Source organism: Trichechus manatus, unplaced genomic scaffold, assembly GCF_000243295.1.
Source record: "Trichechus manatus latirostris isolate Lorelei unplaced genomic scaffold, TriManLat1.0 scaffold00140, whole genome shotgun sequence".
NCBI lineage: Eukaryota > Metazoa > Chordata > Mammalia > Sirenia > Trichechidae > Trichechus > Trichechus manatus.
In genome coordinates this window covers 1,487,024-1,500,923 of record NW_004444076.1, presented here as the reverse complement: position 1 = coordinate 1,500,923, position 13,900 = coordinate 1,487,024, and the positions used below count along the sequence as shown (strand labels likewise).

The 13,900-nt window shown below is 39.1% G+C and overlaps 1 protein-coding gene across 1 annotated transcript in view; it reads right to left on the bottom strand.

Annotated features, from left to right (window-relative positions):
• ANKRD42 (ankyrin repeat domain 42) overlaps nt 1-13,900 on the bottom strand; it is a 70,774-nt gene that overhangs the window by 7,714 nt on the left and 49,160 nt on the right. Inside the window, exons 11-12 of the mRNA XM_023739812.1 lie at nt 10,862-10,988; nt 5,715-5,859 (exon numbers count right to left, since the gene is read on the bottom strand). Of these exons, the coding sequence (XP_023595580.1) occupies nt 5,715-5,859; nt 10,862-10,988 (272 nt within the window). The remainder of the gene's footprint in view (nt 1-5,714; nt 5,860-10,861; nt 10,989-13,900) is intronic.

Here is a 13,900-nt window from a genome sequence, read left to right as displayed (position 1 = left end):
AGCACTGCATCCATTTGCTAAAACAGCTGGTATTCCATCAGTTCCTGGAGCCTTGTTTTCTACCAATGCCTTCAGGGCAGCTTGGACTTCTTCCTTCAGTACCATCAGTTCCTGATCATATGCTTCCTCTTGAAATGACTGAACGTCGACCAATTCTTTTTGGTATAGTGACTCTGTGTATTCCTTCCATCTTCTTTTGATGCTTCTTGTGTCGTTTAATATTTTCCCTGTAGAATCCTTCAATATTGCAACTCAAGGCTTGAATTTTTTCTTCAGTTTTTTCAACTTGAGAAATGCCAAGTGTGTTCTCCCCTTTTGGTTTTCTATCTCCAGATCTTTGCACATGTCATTATAATATTTTACTTTGTCTTCTGGACAAAGTACAGTACAGTACACAACTGTACTGTATACTGTACTACATATCTTTATAGCTAAAGAAAGAAATATTGTCTGGTTCCCACTCAGCAGTTTGCAGTGAAGTAGTAGATAAAAAATAAAGAAACCCCTATGTTTCAGAAGCTCCTCAAGATCATTAAGGGATGGATGCAAAGATGTCCATGGGAGAAAAAAAAACACTGAGGTGGGGTAGGCTTTTAACCTCATCCAATTAGCATGATAACATGGAATTATAGCAAGATAATACAAAATGTAGGGAAAGAGAGGTAGCTACTTGTCAAATGTAGCCAATTTTCTAGTGTTTTAATAGACTTGCAAAACATCCAGAAACTGTAATATTTATTGTTAATTTCACATGTACTAACTCCTTGAGGATTTTTTATGGATTCCAAGTATCCTGAAAATAGAAAATAAATATTCAAAGCCTCTACTACAAAGACCAAGTACATACCTTGATCTATCAGACCAAACCTTACTGTACAACTAATTTGAAAGAAAATATATGCTTGGTACTCAACAGGCCTCTGGTAACTACTGATTAAAAGTTCCCGAGTTTCAAATCCCAGAAGTTTATGCATTTAGGGAATATTTTTCACCAACATTACTAATTTTGCTAAGCCTCTTATCATAAAGTCTAGCCAGAAGTGTATTTCTCTCTACCAGGAGTTTTCTCCAAAACCCAGGGGGATTAAAAAAAAAAAAACCAACTATATATTGAATCATGGTGCTTAGCTACCAAAAGCAATTTTAAATACAAATGCAGCATATTACTACAACAAAATTAGATAACAACCCCTGTGTGAAAATATATTTTAAACATAACCAGTATTTTTTGCTCTGAAATAATTTATAACCTTGTTGAAGAGATTAATGATTCTACACATGAAACTGCTGACAGAGGTTTTATATCTACAAATTATTACTTGGGTACATGGAATTCTTGTTTTTAAAAATTTCTATGCAGTCTGAGAAGTTCTGGACAGTATGCAAAACTAAAAAGAGATAAATTCATCTTCTGGAATATCTGCAATTGCTTACTAGAACAGACTTCTTAACAGAGTGTCAAAACAGCATAACTAACAGAGAGAGACTGATTGCTCCAAGGACTGTTACAGGCCCATAGGCTTGGAAGTCAGAGGACAGAGAGAAGCCCAAAAGAGAGCGTATCAAAGTTCAACCCAGTTCCAAGCTCTTGTAAGTAGAAAACAAGGGTAAGTTAAACATGGAAGGTAATCATGGAATATTACCAGGTCCAAGTTGGCCTTCTGACTAGTAAACATGGCCCAAAGCTTTAGATCAGTGACCTCCTGAATGATACTTGTTCTGGGGACAGAAGCTGTAAAGAATTCAGTGCTCATAAATCTCTTTATGGACAGACATCTCTGCCAAAGCTATTATAGTTCCAATATAGTTTATAATTTTTAAGTGAATGTTTTTAAGTATAAGAAATGTACATAAATATAAAGCTTAATGAATTTTTACAAATTCATATGACCACAATTCAGATCAATAAATTGAACACTGCCAGTATCCTAGAGGCCTCTCTTTGCCTCCTACAGGCACCAATGGTTAATTTTACCTATATTTGGCACTGCATGGAATCATACACTGTTATTGCTGTTAAGTGTCATTGAGTCAGTTCTAACTCAAAGTGACCCTATGTACAACAGAACAAAGAAGAACTGATGCATTTGAATTATGGTGTTGGCAAAGAACACTGAATATACCATGGACTGCCAGAAGAACAAACAAATCTGTCTTGGAAAAAGTACAGCCAGAATGCTCCTTAGACTCAAGGATGGCAAGACTTCATCATACATACTTTGGATGTGTTATCAGGATGGACCAGTACCTGGAGAAGGACATCATGCCTGTTAAAGTAGAGGGTCAGCAAAAAAGAGGAAGACTCTCAACACGATGAACTGACACAATGACTGCACAATTAGCTCAAACATAACCATTCTGAGGATGGTGCAGGATCGGGCAGTGTTTCGTTCTGTTGTACACAGGGTTGCTATGAGTCAGAACCAACTCGACAGCACCTAACAACAACAACTGGTATTATGATCAAAAACTACTTAAGTGCTTTATATATTCAAACTATCCTAAGAAATTATCCCAATTTTTTTTTTTTTTCTGGATAAAAATTATACTATTGCAGATTCTTTTGGGCAGAAAAAAGTCCTAAAGGTACAAGTGTATGCAGTCATAGGTTCTGACCACAAGGTGGCAGGACAAAGATTTAGTCAGAGATTCTTAAAAACTTCATTCATATAAATAAGTAGTGAACGAAAAGTTCATTTTATTTATACTTTATATATGCTAAGAGTCCAAAATAAACTAAGTCCTCCTACCCTCAAACTGCATAGGAATCTACACATTTATTTATTCACTGACTATGTCTATTTGTCTCTAATAAACAAGGGGAAGGAAAAAGGAGAAAAAGGTATGAGGAAGGGAGGAAATAATACAAGGAAATAATACTACGAATACTTGTATTTGTCAAGTACATCTGTAACTGAGCTCAAGATTTCAACAAAACATTTAATTTACCATCAAGTTGATCCCGTAAGGTAGGTGCTATTGTTGTTGTTCTGTGCCATCGAGTTGATTTCAACTCATAGCGACTCTACAGGACAGAGTAGAATTACCTCATAGGGTTTCCAAGGCTGTAATCTTTACAGAAGCAGACTGCCACATCTTTCTCCTGCGGAGCAGCTGGTGGGTTCAAATCACCAACCTTTCGGTTAGCAGCCAAGCGCTTTAACCACTGTGCCACCAGGGCTCCTACTAGGTATTACCCACTATTTTTAAAGAAGATGAAGCTGAGACTCTGAGAAACTTGCACAGAGAAGAAAATAAGTCGTATCCAAGGTTGCAACTTCCATGAAAGGTTGGTGGCATTTGCTCATTTGCAAAAATTGAATATAATCTAAAGCAGAACTGCAAAGAGTGATGGGTCCAGAGTATAGGGACCTTGAGTCAGCTCCCACACATTGTTGGTAAAGAGAGAGATTTTAGAAGGCTGGGCTGTGGAGTATGGAATCTAAGCAAGAAAAAAGAATTTTTGAATAGCTTAGGGGAAAAAAAAGTTTATAGGGACACAATCAACTTGGAATGGGAAGGTATGCAGCTTACATGACCCCCAAATGACAGTCCCAGCTAGGTAGCTGGATAAGAACAACATATGTTCCTACCTCTGAGAAGACTATGGGAGTCAGCAGAGTCCCTGCCACAAGGTCAGGAGGTAAAAGATGTTGAGTGCAAAGCTGCAGTTTAAGAATGAATGACTTGTCTCCGCTAGTCAACATCATGTGACTGCACAGGCTGTCCTCTCTGATACTAAAGTTTCCCCAGTGGGCTAAAGGTAGCACAGAAGAGCATTGCAAAAATGAAGAGAATGGATTATTATAATTATATCCCTTAGATAATCAAGCACTGGTGAAATACTATAACCCAGAAAAGCTGAGAAAGTGTTTGTATTTGTATATGCATAGAGATACACAAGTGTTTTTATGTGAATAGAATTTTCTCTTAATAAAATACATACAAAGGAGTCCTTGTGGCACAACAGTTAAGCACTCAGCTGCTAACCAAAAGGGGATTCAAAACCACCCATCAGCTCCATGGGAGAAAAGACCTGGTGATGTGCTCGCATAAAGATTACAGCCTAGGAGACCCTATGGGGCAGTTCTACTCAGTCATATAGGGTTGCTATGAGTCAGAATCAACTTCACTGCACGCAACCACATGATACATACCAAACTATTAATAGTAGCCTGCTCTGGATAGTGGAACTTGGTGGAAGGAGGAATGTCTGTTCTGTTTTTAACATTTTACAACAAGCACACGATATTTTAAAGTGTTTTTTAGGAGATTTAAAAAATGGTTTGTGCAAAAATAAAAAGGCAGGATAAAGAAGTTTGCATTTGACAAAACATAACAAGGAGCCAGTGAATGTTTTCAGCAAAAGATGAAACAATTTTAGGAAGACTGGTCTGGAGTCAGGATGCAGAGATGATGAGAAACTGGAGCCTTGGGGCAGCCAGGGAGTTTTTATTACAGATCAGATTCAGGTGATGAGGCCTGGAACAGACTTAATTCATCTATGATGCCTGAAGAGAAGAATTCCCTATACAAGGGAGCCAAACAAAACTTACTTGAATCCCTACAATATGTGAAGATGAGCTGTACACAAAGGCCACATCATGGTCATCCTCACTCACAGAAGAAAGAGAAAGTCAAAGTCCCCAGTGCACTTTCTGCCTGCTCTGCTGAGATTAAACAACAACAACAAAAAAAACAGTTGCCATCAAGTCGATTCCAACTCATGACAACCTCATGTGTATCAGAGTAGAACTGTGCTCCATAGGCTTTTCAATGGCTAGTTTTTTCAGAAGTAGACCACCAGGTCTTTCTTCTGAGTCACCCCTGGACGGACTTGAATCTCCAGCCTTTCAGTTAGCAGATGAGCATGTTAACCGTTTGCACCAGAGACTAGATGGCCTGAAATACAAGCACCATTTGAGGTTTCTTGCCTTCATTTTCACTCTGTTTTCTATACTCCACCTGCTTTTCAGTACATACTCCCTAGCTGTTTTGAAATTCTTACTGATTATTCTGCTTATAAAACATATTTTATCCTTATATGGAGTAATAATAACACTTAGTGCACACCTATAATGAACCATGACTGTTCAAACCATTATTTTATATATATATATATATTTACATATAAATATATATATTTCTTTAATATATGTTCTAACATATATATGTGTGCATATACATATATGTATGTAGATATATAGCTATATACATATACGGCTCATCTAAAGATGGCGTGAACACTGAATTAGTGAAATTGAACCATTGCACCTAGGGAAAATACAGAGTTAGGCTCCTGTTAGCCACTGTGAAATCATTTTCATGAACCAATCAATATATAACCTTGTTTCATGTGTGTTTCTGTTTAAAAATGCCTAATATATATTATTGATTCATTAACATTTAACTCATGGGCAACAGCATTATAACTCACCCTGAACAAAGCTTATCTAACACACATATTCTCTCCATTAAGGCACATCATAGCCTTCTTATACTTGGGAACATTAGACAGCACTTCAGCACTATGCTTGGGGGCCATTTGTTTCCAGTTTACAACTAAGGCACAGAGAGGTTAAATGACTTGCCCAGTCCAAAAAGAGTTGTAGCCAAGATTCAAACTCAAACAGCCCCAGTCCAAAGCTTGTACTCCTAGCCACTCTTCTATACTGTTTCTCGAGAAAGATGAATGTGTTAAGAAAGACACCAACCGCAGCCACGAAGTTGGGGACCTGATTTTTCTCCAGAGTCTCCCTGAGTTGATCTACCTCCACTCGATACTCATCCAGCTGACATTCTAATTTTTCTCTACGAAGTCGTTCATAGTCCAGCTGGTCCTGCAGCTCTTTGATGGTCCTGTCAAAAACATGTTTTTTCAGTCAATCTCCAATGTCAACTAAAAATTATTTTTGGTAATAGTGGAAAGCATCCATACATTGTCTTTAAGGCACATAAAACAAAGAAATAATTTATTCAACAAATATGGACTGAGTGCTACTCTGACCCAACAATGATCCAGGCACTAGGGATACAGCAGTGAACAAAACAGGCCAGAATCTCCCCTCATGGCCTTTAACTTAGTAGTGGAGGAAGACAGACAATAAACAAAATAAATAAATGAATAAAATATATGGTGTATTAGAAGGTGGTAAGTGCTAAGGGAGAAAAAAATAAAGCAGGAAAGAGGGATATTAATGTTGTGGAGGAGGGGGTTAGCATTTCACCTACAGTGGTCAGGAAAGGTCTTACTAAGAAGGGGGCTTCTGAGCAAAGTCCTGAAGGAAATTAGGGTGATCACTATGCAGACAGCTGAGGAAAAGCGTTCCAGACAGTGAGAGCAGCAAGCATAAAGAGGCCCTAAAACAGAAATAGGTCAGGTGAATTGGAAGAAAACCACAAGCCAACGTGGCTGGAGTAGTTTAAAAGAGTAGTAGGTTAGAGAGAGAACAGGGAGCCAGAACAAGTAGGGCCTTATAAATCATAGCTGGGACTTTGGCTTTTGCTCTGAGTGAAACAGGAAGCCACTGGAGGGTTTGAGCAGAGAAAATGGTATGATTTTACTTAAGTTTTAACAAGATCACTCTGGCTGTTGTGTTGAGAACAGACTATAGGGCATAGCGGCAAAGAGTAAGGGGCAAGAGTAAGCTGGGAAACCTATCAGGAGGTTGTGAAAATAATCCAGACAAAAATGCTGTAGCTTGAACCAGGTTTTTTGGTTTTTTTTCGTTATAGCTGGATGATGAAGGGAACAGAATCCCCAGGGCATGCTGAGTTGAGGGTCAGGTCCCAGGTAGGACAATCCAAGAGTAATACAGTAGTAGTTCTGGTAAGGAAGTGAGCGAGTTTTAAGACCAGGAATGTGGAAGAAGAGCGTCGACTGTGAAAACCTAGAAATACAACAATAAGAAGGAAAAATCATTCCCCAGGACACATAAATACAACCATGTTTTTTTGTATTGTGAGTTTGACTTAACTAATGAATAACAACAAAATCAAAAGGACATCCCTCAAACCAACAGTTATCCACTTTCTCCTTACAACTAGATTTAAGATCAGGAGCTTTGCCCTGAAGGAGTAAATGTCTTAAGATGCACTTAAAACTAAGTGGAAAATAAATTCCAGAGAAGATGTAAAGCTTACTCGGGGGGAATTTAGAAGAAACATAACATTCTCAGCTGACATGAAGCTACATTCTAGCACAAAAGCTAAAGCAATCTTTAAAAAAACAACCAAAAATACATACTTCTGCTCAGAAATCTCTTATATCAATAGTAAAACCACTCAGAATAATGGATTATTCCACAACCACTAGAGTTTAAAATTCCATTAAGGACTATTAAAATTTTATATGATCTTAAATAACAGAATTGGAGTCATACAGACTAAGGCTCAAATCCCTACCTGATCCCTTTCACTACCGTGACTTTAGGCAAGTCACTTAACCTCTATATTACATCTGGGTTTTCTAATCTGTATAGTGAGAATAACAACAATACCTCAAGGGGCTGTCAACATTGCATGAGATAAATACAGGGACAATGCTAGGAGCCCTAATACGTGGCATAAACAGAATATGAACCATAAGTAACCAAGCACAAGCACCGGAAGAGAGACTAGATAACTGCGAGCTCCTAGAAATCAAACCCTTATGCTCATCAAAAGACTTCACCAAAAGACAACCTACAGACTGGAAAAAAAATTTTGGCTACAACAAATCCAATCAGCATCTAATCTCTAAAATCTACAAGATACTGGAAAACCTCAACAACAAAAAGACAAATAACCCAATTAAAAAATGGGCAAAGGATATGAACAGACACTTCACCAAAGAAGACATTCAGGCGGCTAACAGACACATGAAGAAATGCTCACAATCCTCAGCCATTAGAGAAATGCAAATCAAAACTACAATGAGATACCATCTCACCCCAACAAGGCTAGCATTAATCCAAAAAAACACAAAATAATAAACGCTGGAGAGGTTGTGGAGAGTCTGGAACACTTATACACTGTTGGGAATGTAAAATGGTACAACCACTTTAGAAATCGATTTGGCGCCTCCTTAAAAAGCTAGAAATAGAAGTACCACAGGATCCAGCAATCCCACCCCTTGGAATATATCCTAGAGGAATAAGAGCCATCACACGAATAGATATATGCACACCCATGTTCACTGTAGCACTGTTCATGATAGCAAAAAGATGGAAACAACCTAAGTGCCCATCAACAGATGAATGGATAACCAAATTATGGTATATCCACACAATGGAATACTATGCAACAATAAAGAACAATGATGAAGCCATGAAAGATAACATGGAGGAATCCGGAGGGCACTACGCTGAGTAAATTTTAGTCAATCAGAGAAGGATAAATATTACATAAGACCACTATTATAAGAACTCTAGAAAAGGTTTAAACACAGAAGAAAACATTCTTTGATGGTTACGAGGGTGCGGAGGGAGGGTAAGGGTTATTCACTAACTAGATAGTAGACAAGGATTATCTTAGTGAAGGAAAGGAAAGCACACACTACAGGAAAGTCAGTACAACTGGACTAAACCAAAGCTAGGAAGTTTCCTGAATACAATCAAACACTTCGAGGGACAGAGTAGCAGGGGTGGTGGTCTGGGGGCTATGCTTTCAGGGGACATCTAGGTCAACTGGCATAACAAAGTTTATTAAGAAAATGTTCTGCATCCTACTTTGGTGAGTGGCATCTGGGATCTTAAAAGCTTGCAAGTGGCCATCTAAGATGCATCAATTGGTCCCAACCACCTGGAGTAAAGGAGCATTAACATCAAAGACACAAGGAAAGTATTAGCCCAAGAGACAGGAAGGGCCACATAAACCAGAGACTTCATCAGCCCGAGACCAGAAGAACTGGATGGTGCCCACCTACCACCAATGACCGCCCTGACAGGAAACACAACAGAGAGTCCCGGATGGACCAAGAGAAAGGGGTGCAGAACTCAAATTCTAGTAAGAAGACCAGACTTCATAGTCTGAGACTGGAGGAACCACAGAAAGCATGGCCCCCAGACTCTCTGTCAGCCCAGAACTCAAACAATTTCCCAGGCCAACTCTTCAGACAGGAATTGGACTGGACTGTGTGACATAAAGTGATACTCTTGAGGAGTGTGCCTCTCAGCTCAAGTAGATACAAGGACTAAACAGGCAGCTTCTGTTTGGAGGTGAGATGGGAAGGCAGAGAGGGTTAGGAGCTGCTTGAATGGATGTGGGAAATCAAGGGTGGAAAGGAGTGTGCTGTCACAGTATAAGGAGAGCAATTAGGGTCACATAACAATGTATGTATAAATTTTTGTATAAGAGACTAACTTGAAATGTAAACTGTCACTTAAACTACAACAGTAACAAATAATAATAATTCAAAAAAAAGAAAAAGATTGCATGAGACAATACAATGAAGCCTGTGAGACCTGGAACTCAATGGGACTGTCTTGTTTTTCTAGGTCTTGTAAGTTTTCTGCCTTTGACAGGGAGCAGTCTTACCACTTTTCTATCGCTCGGTTTAGTGGAAAATATTTTAGTTTTCCTTCTCTGACAGGTTTCCACCTTCCAACTTTCACAGGTTCTGGCTTTTGCAGGTTTTACTGTATATGTAAGGGGTTTATCTAGGAAATAATTGCTCCACTATGAAGTACTTTTCTATACTACAAGGGATCTAAGAACTTTCGGCTAGACTCTTTAGGCAAAGGCCAATGCTGAAAATAGTCTACATTTCAAAACACCTTTAGCAGTAGATAGGCATTGGGGAGTTACCTACACAATGTGCTTTGTGAGATACCAAGAAGGTCTCCTGATCCAAAATAATAATAATAATAATAATTGATCTGCCTCAGCTTCCTAGTGTCTAGAATCTAATTAAGAGATAGAGTATTTCACTTAAGGCTTTATCTCTTTCAAATTTTCAAGTACCCATGGAAGGATAACACATTAGTTCTTATCAAGGATGTAGACTTAGTCTGAATACATTTACCAGACCTCTTATTGAGGGTAGATTGAGAAGGTGGTAGAGGGAGGGGAAATAAGAAGTTCTAAAAGCACGAGGCAAAGATACGACCAAAGAAAAGGGCAGGGAAAGCAGAGAACAGGGAAGAGAATCCATGTACAGGGCTATTTACAGATCCATGTTTTGATTAAACTACAGGTATCCTCTCCTGCCTTCCTCTGTTACTTGTCTACTCTCAAAGCAGATAGACAGGCAGACAGGCAGTGGGAGGAAGGAAATACTAGTGATTCTCTATTCTAGCAGCCATTAATTAAGAAGAGGTGCTAAAGGTGCAGAGGTGAAAGGTGAAGGCAGATGTACAACTGCTCACTTCCCCTGGACACAAGAGCACTCTCTATTGAGGGTACTATAGTCAATGAACACAGGATTGGGTCTCAGATTCATGAGTAGGCAGTCCACTCTGATGGGGATGTTTAGAGACTGTGTCACCTGTGTTGCAGAAGAGCTCAAAGTAGCTGTTGTCTAAAAAAAATCTTAACTTCTCCACCTGGAGGCTTAGGAAGAAAACAGGATGGATTTAACACCCTTTACCCACTGCCATAGAGCCGATTCCAACTCATAGCTATCCTATAGCTACAATTTCCCCACCGGGTTTCCAAATCTTTGCAGAAGCAGACTGCTACATCTTTCTCCAACGAAGTGACTGGTGGGTTCAAACCACCAATCTTTTCGTTACCAGCCAAGAGCTTAACCATGGCAGCACCAGGGTTCCCTCGAACACCCTTTGGTGAGGGTGAAAGAACAAGCTGCTGCTAGTCAACAAACTCTCATATGGTATTGAGAAAAGTAACTAAAAACAAACCATTAAAGTTTTGAGGACATTACTTTTCAGACTCGAGCTGTTCTTTCCTCTGCTTTAGATCTTCTTCTGTTATTCCTCCCAAGTGTTTATAGTTGCTCTCGGCAATTTCCAGGAGGTGTCTCAATTCTACAATTTTCTTATAAGCTCTCACTGCAAGACAGAGTTGAACAGGAACCTGGTTTAGACAAATGTCAGCCCACGTGCTCACAGGGTACTACTGGTCCTCTGGAGTATATTCTTCCCCTAGAGCCAGAGCAAGGTTTGGGTCGGGGCAGTGCTGCCATATGCACAAAAAGAGAAATACCAGTAACAGAATATTAGAATAAACAAGTAATGCAATACCTAATAGAGGATTCTTTCCCTGATATTAAAGTATGTGTCAGATTGCCATGACTATAAACACTATAAATAAGTATTTCATATAGGACCATGCATAATCTACCGTATGTCAGGAAATTAGAAAAACTGAAATATGCTTGAGTTATTTAAAATAAATCAGAACTAAGCCAGGCACCAAATTTTGTGATTAGTCACTTGTAGTAACTATGCAGATGGTACTGTGAGAAGGAAGTGTGTAAAGAGCTGCTTTCAGCTATTCTCCAACTACGAAAACAGAGTTTTTCATCTTTATGGCAGTGATTTTCTCCTCCAGCATACATTTTGCAATATCTAGAGACATTTTTGCTTGTCACAAGGAGCGGGGAAGGGGGAGTGCTACTGGCGTCTAGTGGGTAGAGGTTAGTGATTCTACTAAACATCCTACAATGCACAGGACAGACCCCACAACAAAGAATTATCTGGCCCAACATGACAATAGTTCAGAGGTTGAGAAACACTGCTTTACAGGACCAGCTTAGCAAATCACAGCCTCTTCTCCCTAACACTTACCACTCTAATTTATCTGTCAATAGGTTAGAGCTGCAGTTTCCAAACCAGGCTGTCATGGACTGAATTATGTCCACCCAAAAATGTGTGTATCAATTTGTCTGGGCCAGGATTCCTGGTATTGTGTGATTTTTCTATAGGTTGTAAATCCTGCCTCTATGATGTTAATGAGGGAGGATGGGTAACAGTTGTTAGTGAGGCAGCACTCAATCTATAAGATTGGATTGTATCCTGAGGCAATCTCTTGAGTATAAAAGAGAGAAGCGAGCAGAGAGACAGGGGGACCTCGAAGCACCAAGAAAGCAGTGCCAGGAGCAGAGCGCGTCCTTTGGACCTGGGGTTCCTATGCGGAGAAGCTCCTAGTTCGGGGGAACACTGATGAGAAGGCCGACAGAGAGAGAAAGCCTTCCCCTGGAGCTGATGCCCTGAATTTGGACTTTTAGCCTACTTATCTGTGAGAGAATAAATTTCTCTTTGTTAAAGCCATCCACTTGTGGTATTTCTGTTATAGCAGCACTAGATGACTACAACACAGGCTATGCAACAAAATCAACCAGGGTGCTTTTTACAAAGGTAGATGTTTGGGCCCCATCCCAGACCTACAAATTCAGGCATGTGTACCGAGTAAAAGCTCCTCAGACAATTCTGAAAGGCAGACAGGTTGAGAAACCACCATAACTACTGAGCAAGATGGTGCAGGGAGTAAAAAAACATGTCTCATGAGGAAAGACTGAAAGAACTGTGGCCATTTAACTTGTATTATTTCTTTAATATTTGAAAGGCTACGTTTTGAAAGACCTGTTCTACCAGGTTCTCAGAAATAAGAACTGGGATTAATTGGGATTAGGAAGACAGATTTCAATGCAACAAAAGAAACATTTTCCAACAAAACAATAAAAGCTACCATGTATCTACTGAGTGCCTATTTTGTGCAAGACACTACGCTAACTACCTCATACATTTTAACCCTCACGAGAAGCCTGTCAAAGACGGAAATGGGCTGCCTGGGCACTGAAGGTGATTAAGCAGAGGCTGGATGACATGTGACAGGAATGTTGAGCCAGCAGTCAGACCTCAAGTAGTTATAAGGGTCTATGATGCCATGGTCCTAGGCATGATTCACTGAAGAATTTTCTGAATAGAGGTTCAGTTCCAGGAGATCAGGGATGACAAGAAACCCAATCAGTCCCCTGTAGGTGCTCTGGCAAAATCTAATGTTCCAAGAAGGGGCCTCTAGTCTTTTGAGGTTTTCCTTGTAATGACATTAAATAAGACAAGAAAACATCACATGACTTCATCTACAGTCCCTACCACCAGCTGCAAACATCCCAGCTGGCCACCAGTGAATGAACTTCGTTGCAAAGCAAGGGCACTGAGAGCTCATTTCCATCAAGCATACCACAGTAGGAAAACTGTTCTCATGATATTTTTGGTCTTTCCTGAAACATCTTTTAAAAATTTCTTAATTCTCTCACAAATATCTCTTACTCAAATAATTTCAGAAGTAACTGAAATCCTACAAGGACAATTGCTGATTTTTTACAGTTCTAAGTCCTTCCTAATTCTCAGTGCAACCAACAAAAAGAAATTTAAGCACAAGTGACAAAATAAAAAATAGATAAATTGAGAATCCAAATTTAAAACTTTTACACTTTAAGGGGAACTGAGTTTCTGTTAAGAGTAATGAAAAAATTTGGAAGCGGATAGAGGTGATGGTTGCATGACATGGTGAGCGTAATTAATGTCACTAAACTACACACATAAAAATGATTAGACTGGCAAATATTTCGCTATACATATTTCAGTCCAATAAAGTAGAAACTGTTAAATGGTGTATATTTTAATATGTATATTCTCAACAACAACAACAAAATAAATAAAATTTAGAAAAAAAATCTTAAGGCAGAAGGGGACAGGAAAGCTGGTGATAGGGAACCCAAGTTTGAGTAAGGACAGTGTTGACATGTAGTGGGTTCTTAACCACTGTCAGAGGGTAGTATGTGTACTGTTTAATGAGAAACTATTTTATTCTGTAAACCTTCATCTAAAGTGAGAATAGCAGCACAACTGGAAGAATGTAATCGACATAACTGAATTGTACATGTAGAAATTTTTGAAATGGTGTATCTTTGGCTATGTATATTTTCACCAAAAAAAAAGGGTCCTCCAAGGCTGAG